The 16,925-nt window shown below is 38.0% G+C and overlaps 1 protein-coding gene across 3 annotated transcripts in view; it reads left to right on the top strand.

The window, feature by feature from the left end:
* Window positions 1-199: 199 nt before the first annotated feature.
* Window positions 200-16,925, top strand: part of LOC127635577 (G protein-coupled receptor kinase 5-like) — a 30,829-nt gene continuing 14,103 nt past the window's right edge. For all 3 annotated transcript variants that reach the window (XR_007969493.1, XM_052115711.1, XM_052115710.1), the window contains exons 1-13: window positions 200-466; window positions 3,715-3,813; window positions 3,959-4,071; window positions 4,327-4,404; window positions 8,155-8,255; window positions 8,338-8,430; window positions 8,560-8,623; window positions 8,736-8,876; window positions 9,948-10,138; window positions 11,909-11,946; window positions 13,854-13,943; window positions 15,569-15,777; window positions 15,978-16,118. Coding sequence is in view for 2 of the 3 variants with exons in the window: in XM_052115711.1 (XP_051971671.1) it covers window positions 415-466; window positions 3,715-3,813; window positions 3,959-4,071; window positions 4,327-4,404; window positions 8,155-8,255; window positions 8,338-8,430; window positions 8,560-8,623; window positions 8,736-8,876; window positions 9,948-10,138; window positions 11,909-11,946; window positions 13,854-13,943; window positions 15,569-15,777; window positions 15,978-16,118 (1,410 nt within the window). In the remaining variant the exon portion in view is untranslated. The remainder of the gene's footprint in view (window positions 467-3,714; window positions 3,814-3,958; window positions 4,072-4,326; window positions 4,405-8,154; window positions 8,256-8,337; window positions 8,431-8,559; window positions 8,624-8,735; window positions 8,877-9,947; window positions 10,139-11,908; window positions 11,947-13,853; window positions 13,944-15,568; window positions 15,778-15,977; window positions 16,119-16,925) is intronic.

Below are 16,925 nucleotides of genomic sequence, written 5' to 3'. Positions count from 1 at the left end.
TGTAATTTAATTGTAGTTTAAATGAGTTCTTCCTTTTCTACAATCGCATGGTGTGTGAGATCTGCAGCTGAACTGAATCCGTAACGTCACTATTTAAGGCAGTGACGCGGTTGAGCCTTTGCCTGTCAGGTCACCTGTACAGGTGAAACTAGATTGGTGTACAGAACAAGAAAGTTGACTTTGTCATTTGTTAGTGAACGTGTGTTAGAGAATGGTTACACTCTATCAGCATGCAAATAATTGATGTCATACAGGGGATCTAAATGATCTTTATCATTAGTGCATTTATAATTATCTCACGCTCAAGAAATATGAGTCCAGTAAATGCAAATTAAGGAAAGGAATAGAAGTGGCGGTCAATTCTACATGCAGAATTCCCAACTTGGTTGACTTTTATCTGCAGACACTGCAGAAATGGAGATCGAGTCAATGGTGGCAAACTGTGCACTCATAAAAGCACGAGAAGGTAAGATGTTTTCGTTTGATTGACAGGTTTGGTGAATCAGTGAAATGAACAAAATTCTAATCAGATCGAATCGTGTAATGTTTAACTAAATTAAATGAACACAACTTAAAATATGTACTTTTTTATGTTATTTTATATAAGATAACAAACCAAAACAAATCCAACATTGCATGTACATGTAGGTGACATGAAACACTTTTGAGACATGTCCTGATGATATGCGATCACACCAGGACCAAGTGAAAAACGTAAAAAGAAACTGTGACCAGTGACCGATGAAGATATACACATTCCCTTATAATTCATATATATTTTAAGCTTGTTGATTGATTGTAAAAAATGCATTTGTAGATTCTTCTCCATTAAGTACAATGAATCTGACATTTACAAAATAATAATAAAAAAAAAACTAAAATCAAACGAAACACTGGGATACATTTTATTAAGTTCAGTTTTCTGTTTTTGAATGGCTAGTATGAGAAGAAACGGCACATTTAACCTATTTTCATTCGTCCCGCACCTCTAACCTGAAATACTGTGACCTCAAACCAACCCAACACACAATGCATTTGGTGTCATGCACTACTTGCATCACAAACAGGTCGGACCTCTTCCGTTGCAGTTAACTTAACATTGTGTCTGTCAGCATTACATGCTGTTCAGCTTATCTGAGCTCTAAAAATAGATTGAATGAAAACCTTCATCGTCGTTCAGGTTCAAAAGCACTCCCTTTCATTGCTGGATAGTATTTTTCTAGTGATTATGTTCTTCTTGTTGTACAAACTGGAGTTCGTCTTTCAAAAATCCTTAACCTGAGACCAAAATCTGTAAATGTAAAATATCTATCTGTCTGTCTGTCACTATCTATCTGTCTGTCTATCTATCTATCTGTCTGTCTGTCTGTCTGTCACTATCTATCTGTCTGTCTGTCACTCTCTATCTATCTGTCTATCTATCTGTCTGTCTGTCTGTCACTATCTATCTATCTGTCTATCTATCTGTCTGTCTGTCTGTCACTATCTGTCTGTCTGTCACTCTCTATCTATCTGTCTATCTGTCTGTCACTATCTATCTATCTGTCTATCTATCTATCTGTCTGTCTGTCACTCTCTATCTATCTTTCTATCTATCTATCTGTCTGTCTGTCACTCTCTATCTATCTTTCTATCTATCTATCTGTCTATCTATCTGTCTATCTGTCTGTCTGTCACTCTCTATCTATCTGTCTATCTATCTGTCTGTCTGTCTGTCACTCTCTATCTATCTATCTATCTGTCTGTCTGTCACTATCTATCTGTCTGTCTGTCTGTCTGTCTGTCACTATCTATCTATCTGTCTATCTATCTATCTGTCTGTCTGTCACTCTCTATCTATCTGTCTATCTATCTATCTGTCTGTCTGTCACTATCTATCTGTCTGTCTGTCTGTCTGTCACTCTCTATCTATCTGTCTATCTATCTATCTGTCTGTCTGTCTGTCACTCTCTATCTATCTGTCTATCTATCTATCTGTCTGTCTGTCACTCTCTATCTATCTTTCTATCTATCTATCTGTCTGTCTGTCACTATCTATCTGTCTGTCTGTCTGTCTGTCTGTCACTATCTGTCTATCTATCTATCTGTCTGTCTGTCACTCTCTATCTATCTGTCTATCTATCTGTCTGTCTGTCTGTCTGTCACTCTCTATCTATCTGTCTATCTATCTATCTGTCTGTCTGTCACTATCTATCTGTCTATCTATCTATCTGTCTGTCTGTCTGTCACTCTCTATCTATCTGTCTATCTATCTATCTGTCTGTCTGTCACTCTCTATCTATCTTTCTATCTGTCTGTCTGTCTGTCACTATCTATCTGTCTGTCTGTCTGTCTGTCACTCTCTGTCTGTCTGTCACTGTCTATCTATCTGTCTGTCACTATCTATCTGTCCGTCCGTCTGTCTAGCTATCACACTGTCTGTCTGTCACTATCTGTCTGTCTGCCATCTAACTATCTGTCTGTCTGTATCTATCTGTCTGTCTATCTATCTCTATCTGTCTGTCTGTCTGTCACTCTATCTATCTATCTCAGTATCTGTCTGTCACTCTCTATCTGTCTGGCTACTGTCTATCTATCTGTCTGTCTGTCCGTCCGTCTGTCTAGCTATCTCACTGTCTGTCTGTCTGTCACTGTCTATCTGTCTGTATGTCTGTCCGTCTGTCTGCCTGCCATCTAACTATCTATCTGTATCTATCTATCTATCTATCTATCTATCTATCTATCTATCTATCTATCTATCTGTCTGTCTGTCACGATCTATCTGTCTATTTGTCTGTCTGTCTGTCACTATCTGTCTGTCTGTCACTCTCTATCTGTCTGTATGTCTGTCTGCCATCTAACTATCTGTCACTCTCTATCTATCTGTCTGTCTGTCTGTCTGTCACTCTCTATCTATCTGTCTGTCTGTCACTCTCTATCTATCTATCTAGCTGTCTGTCTGTCTGTCTGTCTGTCACTCTCTATCTATCTGTCTGTCTGTCTGTCACTCTCTATCTATCTATCTGTCTGTCTGTCTGTCTGTCACTCTCTATCTATCTGTCTGTCTGTCTGTCTGTCACTCTCTATCTATCTATCTGTCTGTCTGTCTGTCTGTCTTTTTAACCATCCAGGCAAAGACTTGAGCAAACATCAAGTCTGTTCTAGCTGTTCTAATTTATGCAATAACAGTTCTCGGGAGGCTATTTTTATACTTTTGAAAGTGGTGTTTGTTTTGTGTAAGCGGTGATGATAATGGCAGCAAGGTGTGTCGTCTCATACCTGATACCATCTTACTAAAGCTTCATTCCCTGAGCTATTTTTAGTCCTCTCATATAGTAGAAGATGCCAAACTTCCATTCACACCGATTCATTTCTACCTGCATTGTGTGTCATTATTTCTTTTGATTTTCGGTGAAATGTGACTTGGATACATTTTGGTGAAAATCACTCGTATAGTGTTCTTGAGATGAATATGTTTCTTTAGAGATTAAAAAAGGACTTGGTTGTTCATTATAGGTTCTTCAGATCATTGTTTTGGTTTGTGAGATCGTTAAAGCACCAATACACCAAAGGTTTTCTAGAGAACAAAAAGCTCTTTGTGGAACTTGAAAAAGTCTCCAATAAAGTCAGGCAGCAAATCACTTTTATGTGTGTAATTTGAATCTTTATTTTTAAGTGTGTATTAGATTTTCCTCATTCTTTCTCTTTTCCTGTCTCTCTTACAACATTGTGCAGTAGGTAATGGTGGTAATCGTAAAGGAAGAAGTCGAAAATGGAAGGAAATTCTACGTTTCCCGCACATTAACGAGTGCACACAGCTGGAGAAAAGCATTGGTGAGCTGAGGGAAAAACACTCTAGGAACATCAGTTTGTCAATATTACACATTAATATTGTAAAGATAATTTCCTGTAGGCTGAAATGTGATGTATGCCTCTTATTCAAGATGTATTTCAATAAATTATACCATATTCTGTCTAGAGCGTGACTACAACAGTCTGTGTGTTAAACAGCCCATTGGAAAGCAACTCTTCCGAATGTTTTGTGCAACTAGATCCGATCTGCAATACTGCATTGACCTCTTGGATGCAATGGTATTACACTATAAGTGCATTTATGCATTTTACAGCAAGCGACTTACATTGCATTCAAGATATACATTTTATTCAGTCCCTGTATTCCCTGGGAATCAAACCCATGACACATATGCCCTACAGGCTGAAAGTATATGCATTTAGTCACATATTTTTCATGATAAATCAAAGCCATAGAGACAATCTTGATGTAAACTATATTTGTTAGTTGTTCATTTTTGTGTATACATCATGCATTTGTTTGTACTCTATCAGGAAGAGTACGAGGTCACGCCGGATGAAAATCGAAAGCATTTTGGCAAGCAACTCGTAACAAAATATCTCACCTCACAGGTAATTTTTCCTCAAGACTTGTTTCATTGTTGTTAATCCAGTTCTACTTTCAGAGACTCAACTGCCAAAGATTCAAATGTGTTTTCAGTTTATTACTTAAAATGATTGAAGGCAAATGTTATGGTCAGAATCATAAATAACAGCCTTAAACGAAACAAGTCCCCACAAATCCATTTTCGTTTCAAACCTCCATTTGCAGTTTTCCGAAAATCCTCATTTTCCAAAGTATGTGGTAATGGAGTGTGTTTATTGTTTACAAAAACAGCGTTCTGAGTGGACGAGAGGCCTAAATGTAGCTAAATAAATTTGTTTTCAAACAAAAATGGGCAACATTCACACTAATCCGTTTTCATTTGAATACTAAGTTTTCAGTTTTCCGAACATCATCGTTTTCCAATGTATGCCATAATGGAGAGTGTTTTCGAAAACCCCGTTCTGTGTGGATGAGAGGCTTAAACGTAGCTAAATAATTGTGTTTTCAAACAAAAATGGGCAACATTCTCACTAATCCATTTTTGTTTGAAAATTACGTTTTCAGTTTTCCGAACATCATAATTTTCCAAAGTATGCCATAATGGAGATTGATTTCGAAAACCCCGTTCTGAGTGGATGAGAGGCCTAAATGTAGTTAAATAATTGTGTTTTCAAACAAAAAGGGGCAACATTCACACTAATCCGTTTTCATTTGAAACCTCCATTTTCAGTTTTCCAAAAATCCTCATTTTCCAAAGTATGCGGTAATGGAGTGTGTTTCCAAAAACAGCGTTCTGAGTGGACGAGAGGCCTAAATGTAGCTAAATAAATGTGTTTTCAAACAAAAATGGGCAACATTCACACTAATCCGTTTTCATTTGAAAACTAATTTTTCAGTTTTCCGAACATCATCGTTTTCCAATGTATGCCATAATGGAGAGTGTTTTCGAAAACACCGTTCTGAGTGGATGAGAGGCCTAAATGTAGCTAAATAAATGTGTTTTCAAACAAAAATGGGCAACATTCACACTAATCCGTTTTCATTTGAAAACTAATTTTTCAGTTTTCCGAACATCATCGTTTTCCAATGTATGCCATAATGGAGAGTGTTTTCGAAAACACCGTTCTGAGTGGATGAGAGGCCTAAATGTAGCTAAATAATTGTGTTTTCAAACAAAAATGGGCAACATTCACACTAATCCATTTTCGTTTGAAAACTCCATTTTCAGTTTTCCGAACATCATCATTTTCCAAAGTATGCCATAATGGAGAGTTTTTTCGAAAACCCCGTTCTGAGTGGATGAGAGGCCTAAACGTAGCTAAATAAATGTGTTTTCAAACAAAAATGGGCAACATTCACACTAATCCATTTTCGTTTGAAAACTCCATTTTCAGTTTTCCGAACATCATAATTTTCCAAAGTATGCCATAATGGAGATTGATTTCGAAAACACCGTTCTGAGTGGATGAGAGGCCTAAATGTAGCTAAATAAATGTGTTTTCAAACAAAAATGGGCAACATTCACACTAATCCATTTTCGTTTGAAAACTCCATTTTCAGTTTTCCGAAAATCCTCATTTTCCAAAGTATGCGGTAATGGAGTGTGTTTCCAAAAACACCGTTCTGAGTGGATGAGAGGCCTAAATGTAGCTAAATAAATGTGTTTTCAAACAAAAATGGGCAACATTCACACTAATCCGTTTTCATTTGAAAACTAATTTTTCAGTTTTCCGAACATCATCGTTTTCCAATGTATGCCATAATGGAGAGTGTTTTCGAAAACACCGTTCTGAGTGGATGAGAGGCCTAAATGTAGCTAAATAATTGTGTTTTCAAACAAAAATGGGCAACATTCACACTAATCCATTTTCGTTTGAAAACAAAATTTTCAGTTTTCCGAACATCATCATTTTCCAAAGTATGCCATAATGGAGATTGTTTTCGAAAACCCCGTTCTGTGTGGATGAGAGGCTTAAACGTAGCTAAATAATTGTGTTTTCAAACAAAAATGGGCAACATTCACACTAATCCATTTTCGTTTGAAAACAAAATTTTCAGTTTTCCGAACATCATAATTTTCCAAAGTATGCCATAATGGAGATTGATTTCAAAACCCGCTCTGAGTGGATGAGAGGCCTAAATGTAGTTAAATAATTGTGTTTTCAAACAAAAAGGGCAACATTCACACTAATCCATTTTCGTTTGAAACCTCCATTTTCAGTTTTCCGAAAATCCTCATTTTCCAAAGTATGCGGTAATGGAGTGTGTTTCCAAAAACACCGCTCTGAGTGGATGAGAGGCCTAAATGTAGCTAAATAAATGTGTTTTCAAACAAAAATGGGCAACATTCACACTAATCCGCTTTCATTTGAAAACTAATTTTTCAGTTTTCCTAACATCATCGCTTTTCCAATGTATGCCATAATGGAGAGTGTTTTCGAAAACACCGCTCTGAGTGGATGAGAGGCCTAAATGTAGCTAAATAATTGTGTTTTCAAACAAAAATGGGCAACATTCACACTAATCCATTTTCGTTTGAAAACAAAATTTTCAGTTTTCCGAACATCATCATTTTCCAAAGTATGCCATAATGGAGATTGTTTTCGAAAACCCCGTTCTGAGTGGATGAGAGGCCTAAATGTAGTTAAATAATTGTGTTTTCAAACAAAAAGGGGCAACATTCACACTAATCCGTTTTCGTTTGAAACCTCCATTTTCAGTTTTCCCGAAAATCCTCATTTTCCAAAGTATGCGGTAATGGAGTGTGTTTCCAAAAACACCGTTCTGAGTGGATGAGAGGCCTAAATGTAGCTAAATAAATGTGTTTTCAAACAAAAATGGGCAACATTCACACTAATCCGTTTTCATTTGAAAACTAATTTTTCAGTTTTCCGAACATCATCGTTTTCCAATGTATGCCATAATGGAGAGTGTTTTCGAAAACCCCGTTCTGAGTGGATGAGAGGCCTAAATGTAGCTAAATAAATGTGTTTTCAAACAAAAATGGGCAACATTCACACTAATCCATTTTCGTTTGAAAACAAAATTTTCAGTTTTCCGAACATCATCGTTTTCCAAAGTATGCCATTATGGAGATTGTTTTCGAAAACACCGTTCTGTGTGGATGAGAGGCTTAAACGTAGCTAAATAATTGTGTTTTCAAACAAAAATGGGCAACATTCTCACTAATCCATTTTTGTTTGAAAATTACGTTTTCAGTTTTCCGAACATCATAATTTTCCAAAGTATGCCATAATGGAGATTGATTTCGAAAACCCCGTTCTGAGTGGATGAGAGGCCTAAATGTAGCTAAATAAATGTGTTTTCAAACAAAAATGGGCAACATTCACACTAATCCATTTTCATTTGAAAACTAATTTTTCAGTTTTCCGAACATCATCGTTTTCCAATGTATGCCATAATGGAGAGTGTTTTCGAAAACACCGTTCTGAGTGGATGAGAGGCCTAAATGTAGCTAAATAATTGTGTTTTCAAACAAAAAGGGGCAACATTCACACTAATCCATTTTCGTTTGAAAACTCCATTTTCAGTTTTCCGAACATCATCGTTTTCCAAGGTATGCGGTAGTGTTTTTTGGTGGATGAGTGTGGATGAGAGGTGTAAACGTAGCAAAATCAATCTAACAAAGACGCATCAGTGTGGACATGGCCTAACTTGGCTAAACTAGTCATTCAACAAATTGATGCACTGACAGAATTTAGGTGAAGTGAAAACAAACCCCTTGCCCAGCTCATTTACTGTATGTTTCTATTCAGTATTTTCGTAGTGTGAAGGGAATTTTAGAGAGCCAACTGCAGGGGTGCAGATGCAACCTGGAGCTCCGAGCATCTGAAGATGTCTTCAACGAATGCCAGAAGTCAGTTTCATGAACTTATTTATCAATAAGGGCTATTTTGACCACCGATAGTCAAATCTCTGCTTCTTTTTGTTTGTGGTAGAGCGCTCCATGAGTATTTGAGTGGAGGTCCTTTTGCAGAATATCAGAAGAGCATGTACTTCGACCGGTTCCTGCAGTGGAAGATGGTTGAGAGGTAAGTATGAAATAACAATAATAATAAGTGACTACAAGACACAAGGTACTACTGAAAGAAGCATAGTGATAATGTAAATATACGTTTCACAAATATGAATAGAATGTGATGTCTCTTTATTCTGCGCAGACGGCCGATCACCAGAAACACATTTCGAGAATATCGTGTTTTAGGAAAGGGCGGGTTTGGAGAGGTAAGGCAACTCTAAACGACTTCATTTAGCCATAGAGGCAAAGTTCATCGTAAGATGAAACCCTGTTTTAGAAATAACGAGGAAAATGTTTGATGTTAACCGGCTCTTTCAGGTGTGTGCATACCAGTCCCGCGCATCAGGGAAAATGTACGCCTGTAAAAAACTGGAGAAAAAACGTGTGAAGAAGCAGAAGGGGGAATCCATGGCCCTCAACGAAAAACAGATTCTAGAGAGGGTGAACAGCAGATTTGTGGTGAGTTATGAAGAGTTACTTTAGATCAGTGAACGCAATCAACCATTTGACATGATGCTTAATGACCATTTCTGTTCAATGAATCTCATAAAACAGGTCAAGAAAATGTCCAGGTCACATTTCAACCAACACGGTCTTATGTTGAAAAGTTGTAGTAATAGTACGAAATAGCCAAATTGTAAGAAATCGTACGTATGAGTCAAGTAGTTGTCATGAGACTATGTCGGTCAAACTCAAACTTAAAATATATATTTTTTGTCATTACTGTAATGCAAAAAAAAAATGTAAATATATATATATATTTTTTTTTTTTATTATTTTTTTTTTTAATCGCAAAGTATTATATGCTCAAAAAATAATTTAGCCTATTTTTAAGATTTATATATTTCAATTTCATAGCAAAAAATTCCATCAAATTGAACTGTGTAATTGTTTTTACTAAATTAAATTAATACAATTAATACTTTTAATTAATAATTTCATCGTATTACTGTTTTTTATTTTGTAATTAATCAATTACTGTCGTAAAGTAACGAGAATCACCATTGACTATAAGGTGAATTAAGTTAAATGACCATTAATATTGTGTGAAAATTTGGGGTAACGTACTCATTTGTCATGATAATAATGTCACAATGCAAAACATTTTAATGGCTGGTTCAGCAAAATATAATTTCAGTAACAATTAAATACAATAAGGTTCAAGTCATTTTTATTTGTATAGCGCTTTTCACAACACACTTCGTTTCAGAGCAGCTTTACAGAAGATCAGCATTAATTATGTTAATTAGAATTAACGCATCTAATCACGTGGCTTGTTGATTGCGTTACCGCGGAGACGTAGCACATGTGGAGGCTTCACGCTATTCTCCACAGCATCCACGCACAAAAGCGTCTGCCAAATACATAAATGTAAATGTAAAATGATACATAATGCATTTACTAATGTTAACAACTGTAATTATTATACCATCATTTCTTATTTCTTTCTTTTGATTTTGGAGTGAAATGCGACCTGCACACAGTTTTGTGCAAATCACATATATTTATATCTTCGTTTGTATGTGTCAGGTCAGTTTAGCTTACGCTTTCGAGGCGAAAGAAGCTCTTTGTCTGGTGTTGACAATGATGAACGGAGGAGACCTGAGATTTCACATCTATCACATGAGCAAGGAGGGGCTCAGCAAAGACAGAGTTCAATTTTATGCTGCTGAGATCCTGTGCGGATTGGACCATCTACATCAAAAGTCCATTATATATAGGTACGCTGTTACAACGTATTTAATCAGAGCTGTAGTATGTTGTGTTTAAATATCGGCAATACGCAATTTAATATTGAGAGTCAATAGGCGGATTCCCAGAAAAGTGTTCAAAACTTTGCTTTGTTTGTTGGAGCATTCCAACCTGCCCACAGAAACATTGACTCGAACAATCGCGTGAGTTTGGGGCGGGACTATCTGTTTGTTCAAACAATGGCATGAGTTTGGGGCGGGACTATCTGTTTGTTCAACCAATGGCGTGAGTTTGGGCCAGGACTATCTGTTTGTTAGACCAATGGCATGAGTTTGGGACAGGACTATCTGTTTGTTAGACCAATGGCATGAGTTTGGGACAGGACTATCTGTTTGTTAGACCAATGGCGTGAGTTTGGGACAGGACTATCTGTTTGTTCAACCAATGGCGTGAGTTTGGGACAGGACTATCTGTTTGTTAGACCAATGGCGTGAGTTTGGGACAGGACTATCTGTTTGTTAGACCAATGGCGTGAGTTTGGGACAGGACTATCTGTTTGTTAGACCAATGGCATGAGTTTGGGACAGGACTATCTGTTTGTTAGACCAATGGCGTGAGTTTGGGACAGGACTATCTGTTTGTTAGACCAATGGCGTGAGTTTGGGACAGGACTATCTGTTTGTTAGACCAATGGCGTGAGTTTGGGACAGGACTATCTGTTTGTTAGACCAATGGCGTGAGTTTGGGACAGGACTATCTGTTTGTTAGACCAATGGCGTGAGTTTGGGACAGGACTATCTGTTTGTTAGACCAATGGCATGAGTTTGGGACAGGACTATCTGTTTGTTAGACCAATGGCGTGAGTTTAGGGCAGGGCTATCTGTTTGTTCAACCAATGGTGTGAGTTTGGGGCGGGGCTATTTGTTTGTTCAACCAATGGTGTGAGTTTGGGGCGAGACTATCTGTTTGTTCAACCAATGGTGTGAGTTTGGGGCAGGACTATCTGTTTGTTCAACCAATGGTGTGAGTTTGGGGCGGGACTATCTGTTTGTTCAACCAATGGCGTGAGTTTGGGGTGGGGCTATTTGTTTGTTCGACCAATGGCGTGAGTTTGGGGCAGGGCTGTCTGTTTGTTCGACCAATGGTTTGAATTTGGGGCGGGACTATCTATCTGTTCGTTGGACCAATGGCGTGAGTTTGGGACGGGACTATCTGTTTGTTCAACCAATGGCGTGAGATTGGGGCGGGACTATCTGTTTGTTCAACCAATAGCATGAGTTTGGGACAGGACTATCTGTTTGTTAGACCAATGGCGTGAGTTTGGGGCGGGGCTATCTGTTTGTTCGACCAATGGAGGCGGTGTTTAGGAAACCTGTTTGAAAACAGCGATTGTTATTGCAATGTTGTTTGGAGATGATAGAGGTGCAGAAATGACACTTTAAAACTGAATTCTGTGGTTTTATATTTAATGTGCAGGATGCAGTTACTAATAGTGGGAAATAATCAACTGATATTAGGCAATTTTAAGATTGTCGCATCAACCAAATTAATCTTTGAGTAAATCTTTTGTAAAATAAGTTCTCATTTAATTTCAGCATTTTTGTGCATCTTATTTGCTATAATTAAAATACATTATTTATGAAAGGATTCGCTTTACAATCTGCTGTCTAGATATCGGTCTCCATTTCGATAGACCACTAATATAAAGTGACCTGATCTTCTGGCGCATGTGAAAATAATAAAAGTAGAACTATATGCCTGTTTAATAATTAAGTGGGTTTTTGTTTTATTTCCTTTAGGGATTTAAAGCCAGAGAACATTCTATTGGATGATGATGGTATGTACACTTCCACATAAACTGCCTGTTTTCCTACTTTGTAACATTCTATTTGGAACTCTTCCTGTTTTTATTATAATCAACTGTAGATCAATCAACACCAGGATAAAACATTTCCAAAACGTTCTCACAATCATAGACAAGGAACTTATGAAAACACTTAGAGCATGTTGTACAGGTTTGATAAACTTTTGTTGCATTTTTAATATCATATCACTCTTTTTTAAACACAATGTGAAAATAGTGTTAATTTAGTAAATACACTCAAAAAATGTATTTTAAAATTTGTATTTATTTATTTTCAATTTCATTACAAATTTCCATAAATGTAATTTAATTAAATACAATAAAACAACTAAAAATGTAAAGTTTTATTAATATATATATATATTTTTTAATATTACGCAATTTAATTTGATGGAATTTTCTAAAAATAGGCTTAAATATTTTTTAACTGCGAGTTACTTGATCATATCTAATGAAAATGTTTAATTTATTTATATAAAAACTATTTAATCTTACTTTTAAATAGTTTACACTTATTAGAAGTGAAAAGTATAATTGACATCATAATAATGGTGCAATTAAAAAAAAATAAAAAATAGTAAAAAGAAAATACTAATCAAAATTAAAACAGTAAAAAAAAAAAAAAATAAAATTTTTTTTTTTAAATATTATTACAAGTATCAGAACATTTAAATGTATCAAGTTACCCAATTCCAGTAGGTTGGTATATTGACATCTTTTTGTAATTTTACTAGCAAAATATTGCAGTATGATACAGTAAATACCTGTTTCCTAATTGTTTATCTGTATGTTAGTTCACCACATACAACTAAAAGTGCAATTAAATTTACTAAAGACTATATACGTTATCATACTATAAAATAGTGTAAACGTTTTTAAAGAAATAGTATGAAGTACCTTATAATCATTTTTAAAATGCACAGTAAAAATGTAGTTTTTCTGTATAATATTTTTACAATGACGAGTACACTTAAATGTATCAAGTTACCTAATTCCAGTAGGCTGCTATATTAACATCTTTTACTAATTTTACTAGCAAAAGAATTTAATATGATACCGTAATGGTCCATTGTTTATCTGTGAGTGACTTTTTCATATACTATGAAAAATACTATTCTATTTATGAAAGACAATTTACGTTATCGTACTATGAAATAGAGTGTAAACATTTTTCAAAGTAAAAAGTACTCTTAAGTAGTAAAAGTACTTTCTAAATTGTACAGTAAAAGTTGTTACATGTCAGTACATTTAAAAGTATCAAGCAAGTAACGTAATTCTAGTAGGTTGGTATATTAACACCAGTGTAACTAAAGTAATCTGTTAATGTAATATAATTACTTTTGGTCAAAAAAGTAGTGTAATGCAAGTAACTTAAAAGTAAAGTAATTATTAGTGTGATTACTTGTTCAATGATGTAATTAGAAAAGTAATCCGATTACAATTTTTAAGAAATAATTAGTCATATGTAGTGGATTACTAACTTACCCAATGCTGATATATGTCATATAATGATATATACGATTGTAAACTATAAAAACAAAACAACACCTCATTGCTCGAAAGGTGTATTTTTCACCACAGGTGCCAGTTTTTTTTTTACCAAAACTGTACAACATTTCTTTACAGTGCACCTACGTGAGAATCAGCATGAAATTCTGCACATATTTTCATGGTTCTCTTGATTTGTTCGATAAGTTACCAAACATACGAATCATAGATGTTGAGATTGGTGTACCGAGATGGTTTGTATAATGAACAAAGTTATTCAATGAGGAAGCCTGGATGCGGGACATAGTTCACAGCATAGATATGTTTAATAACTGAAAACTCTTCCTGGAAAATGATCTGGTTTTAATCAAGATGTGTTTGTTATCTGACAGGTCACATTCGGATATCAGATTTGGGACTTGCAGTAATATTGCAAGATGGAAAACCCGTCAAAGGCAGAGTGGGCACAGTGGGGTATATGGGTATGAAAATGCTCGTTCAGACAAAAATTTATGTTCTGTCATCATTTACTCGTTTACACCCTAAACCCTGGTTTAATTTCTTTCTTCAGTGGAACACAAAAGGAGATGTTGGGCAGAATGTTAGTGTGACAGGGTGGGGCGGGGCCGGGTCATTCCTCCCTCATTCTCTCAGGCTGGGGAGCCCCCAGGCATGACGTACAACCCCCCCTTTCCCTGGTGGCTTATGCCCCGTCTGCCGGCAGGTCATCCCCGCCTTCCTGAATCTGGGAGGGAACAGGGGGAGAGAAACAAAAATAATTAAAATATGTGGGGGTACCTCCTGTAACAGTGTAGTACCCCCCCCCCCCAAAAAAAGAGGCCAACACTGAGTAGCAGTGGGAGAGAGAGAGAGAAGAAAAAAAAAAACACTTACTCGCTGGTTCTCCGATACGCCGTAGCTTGGTCCTCGGCCACTCCTCCACCATCTAGTGGACGACAGCCACGCCTTCCCGGGTGGATCGGAGGCAGTCCACCAGCCCCTGGCGGATGGAACGCCCCGCTGCTTTCTCGGGGAACAGAAGGGGTCTCCCCCGCCCCTGGCAGCGGTTCTCCCGCTCCAGGCGGTCGGCAGTGAGCCCCTCCCCGCTCACGGTCGGCGGTCTCAGACCCCGGCGCGTTTCAGCGGCTGGTAGGGGTCTCCTCCACCCCTGGCAGTGGCACTGACCGCTCCATGTGGTCGGCTAGGAGCCCCTTCTCCCCTCGCAGTCGGCGACCAATTCCTCCACTTCCAGGCGTACGAGCTCCTCCCCCGGAAGATGGCCGCGGCTGCTCCGTTGGGGTGGATGGTAGTGGCGAGAACTCCACTACAGCGTATCCCTCCTCCTTCCCGGGTTTCGGCACCAGTGTAAAGGAGTTCAATGGAAATGAGGAGGCGAGAACCGGCTTGAAAATATAAATAATGTTTTAATGAAGAAATAAACCAAAAGACACAAACACACACATAGGACGGACAGCTGCCCGTAAACATTCTCTCTCTGTCACACCACCGTCCGCAGTCGGCCTTTATCCCTCTCGGAGGCTTGATTAGCCTGATAAGGGGCCGGGTGTGTAAAATCACGATCCGGCCCCGCCCTCCACCCTGCCACATTTAGTCTCAGTCTCCATTCACTTTCATTGCATCTTTTTTCCATACTGACTGCAGCTACAATTCAACCATCTCCTTTTGTGTTCCACGGAGGAAAGAAAGTCATATGGGTTTAGAACAACATGAGTGTGAAGAAATTAAGACAAAATCTTCACTCCCAGGTGAATTCATAAATCAGATGTAAAAATTGCTAATCGGGTGAATCTCGCAAAAACATGCCAAGGTCACATTTCACGCCAAAAAAAATAAATAAAAAAGTCTAAATCTAAAATCTATTCCTTTAAGACATTTTTGTGTATCCAATCTCAGATTATAAGTCAATATTCACTGAAATATGACACATTCTTGACAGGTTTCAAGAGGTTCACCCTATTTCACACCTTATTTTGACAGCTAAAATAATATGGCCGTAGTTTCAGTTTCTGTTGGCATGTTTCATAAATAAATAATAATTTTCATATCATTCCTGATGTCTTTGGCTTGCATATGATGATGTCATCAGCTCCAGAGGTCATCGCCAATACGTACTACGGTGTTAGCATAGACTGGTGGGGACTTGGGTGTCTAATCTACGAGATGACAGCCGGAAATCCACCGTTCCATACTCACAAAGAACGGCTGCCCAGACAGGAGAAGGAACGGAGAGTTCTGGAGATGACCGAGCATTACGGGAGCAAATTTGACGAGGGCTCTAAATCCGTCTGCAAAAGTGTGAGACCATATTTAATGACCACCTAACAACCGTACAGCAAAGCCCTAAAACCTTAGCAACACCCTGGCAACCACGACACAACACCCTATTTGTTTTTTTTGTTTCTAGATACCAAAGATAACTGATATCAATCAGTCACACTCAGCTGTTTTTGAAACCTTATAAGCAATTGCTGAGCAACTATTGTGTTCTACTTTAGCTCTTGACGAAAAGCCCAAAAGAGAGGCTAGGCTGCAGGCCAGGGGCCGGAGCAGAGGTCATCAAAGGTCATCCGTTCTTCAAGAACATCAACTTCACCAGGCTGGAGGCTGGAATGATGAAACCCCGATTTGTTCCTGATGTGAGTCATTTTGTAGCGATTTCGCACTTTAAGGGATAGTTCACCCAAAAATGAAACAAAAGTTTTTACTCTCATGACATCCCGGATGTGTATGACACCCTGTCTACAAGGGGCGTGTCCATTGACGCAACTCTCACGTCCGTGTTGACAGGGTGAACACAAACAAAGATGAAGGTCCTCACAATGCAAGTGAATGGTGATCAGAACTTTGAAGATACAAAAGCAGATAAAGGCAGTAATCCATACGGCAAGTGATATGACAGGTATGGGTGAGAAATAGGTCAATATTTAAAAGAATATTCTGGGTTCTATACATGTTAAGCTCAATCGACAGCATGTGTGGCATCATTTTGATTACCACAAAAATTCATTTCGGGGGTCTGGGTATCTCAGCGAGTATTGATGCTGACTATCACCCCTGGAGTCGTGAGTTTGAATCCAGGGCGTGCTGAGTGACTCCAGCTCAGGTCTCCTTAGCAACCAAACTGGCCCGGTTGCTAGGGAGGGTAGAGTCACATGGGGTAACCTCCTCGTGGTGGTGATTAGTGGTTCTCTCAATGGGGTGTATGGCGAGTCGTGCGTGGATCATGGAGAGTAGCATGAGCCTCCACATGCTGTGAGTCTCCGCGGTGTCATGCACAACGAGTCACGTGATCAGATGCACGGATTGACGGTCTCAGAAGCGGAGGCAACTGAGACTTGTCCTCCACCACCTGGATGGTAACCACACCACCACGAGGACCTACTAAGTAGTGGGAATTGGGCATTCCAAATTGGATAGAAAAGGGGTTAAAAAAATTTATATAT

The sequence above is a fragment of the Xyrauchen texanus genome, chromosome 43, assembly GCF_025860055.1.
Source record: "Xyrauchen texanus isolate HMW12.3.18 chromosome 43, RBS_HiC_50CHRs, whole genome shotgun sequence".
Classification (NCBI taxonomy): domain Eukaryota; kingdom Metazoa; phylum Chordata; class Actinopteri; order Cypriniformes; family Catostomidae; genus Xyrauchen; species Xyrauchen texanus.
Note: the sequence above shows the minus strand (reverse complement) of the source record. Positions and strands in the feature narration are given on the sequence as shown.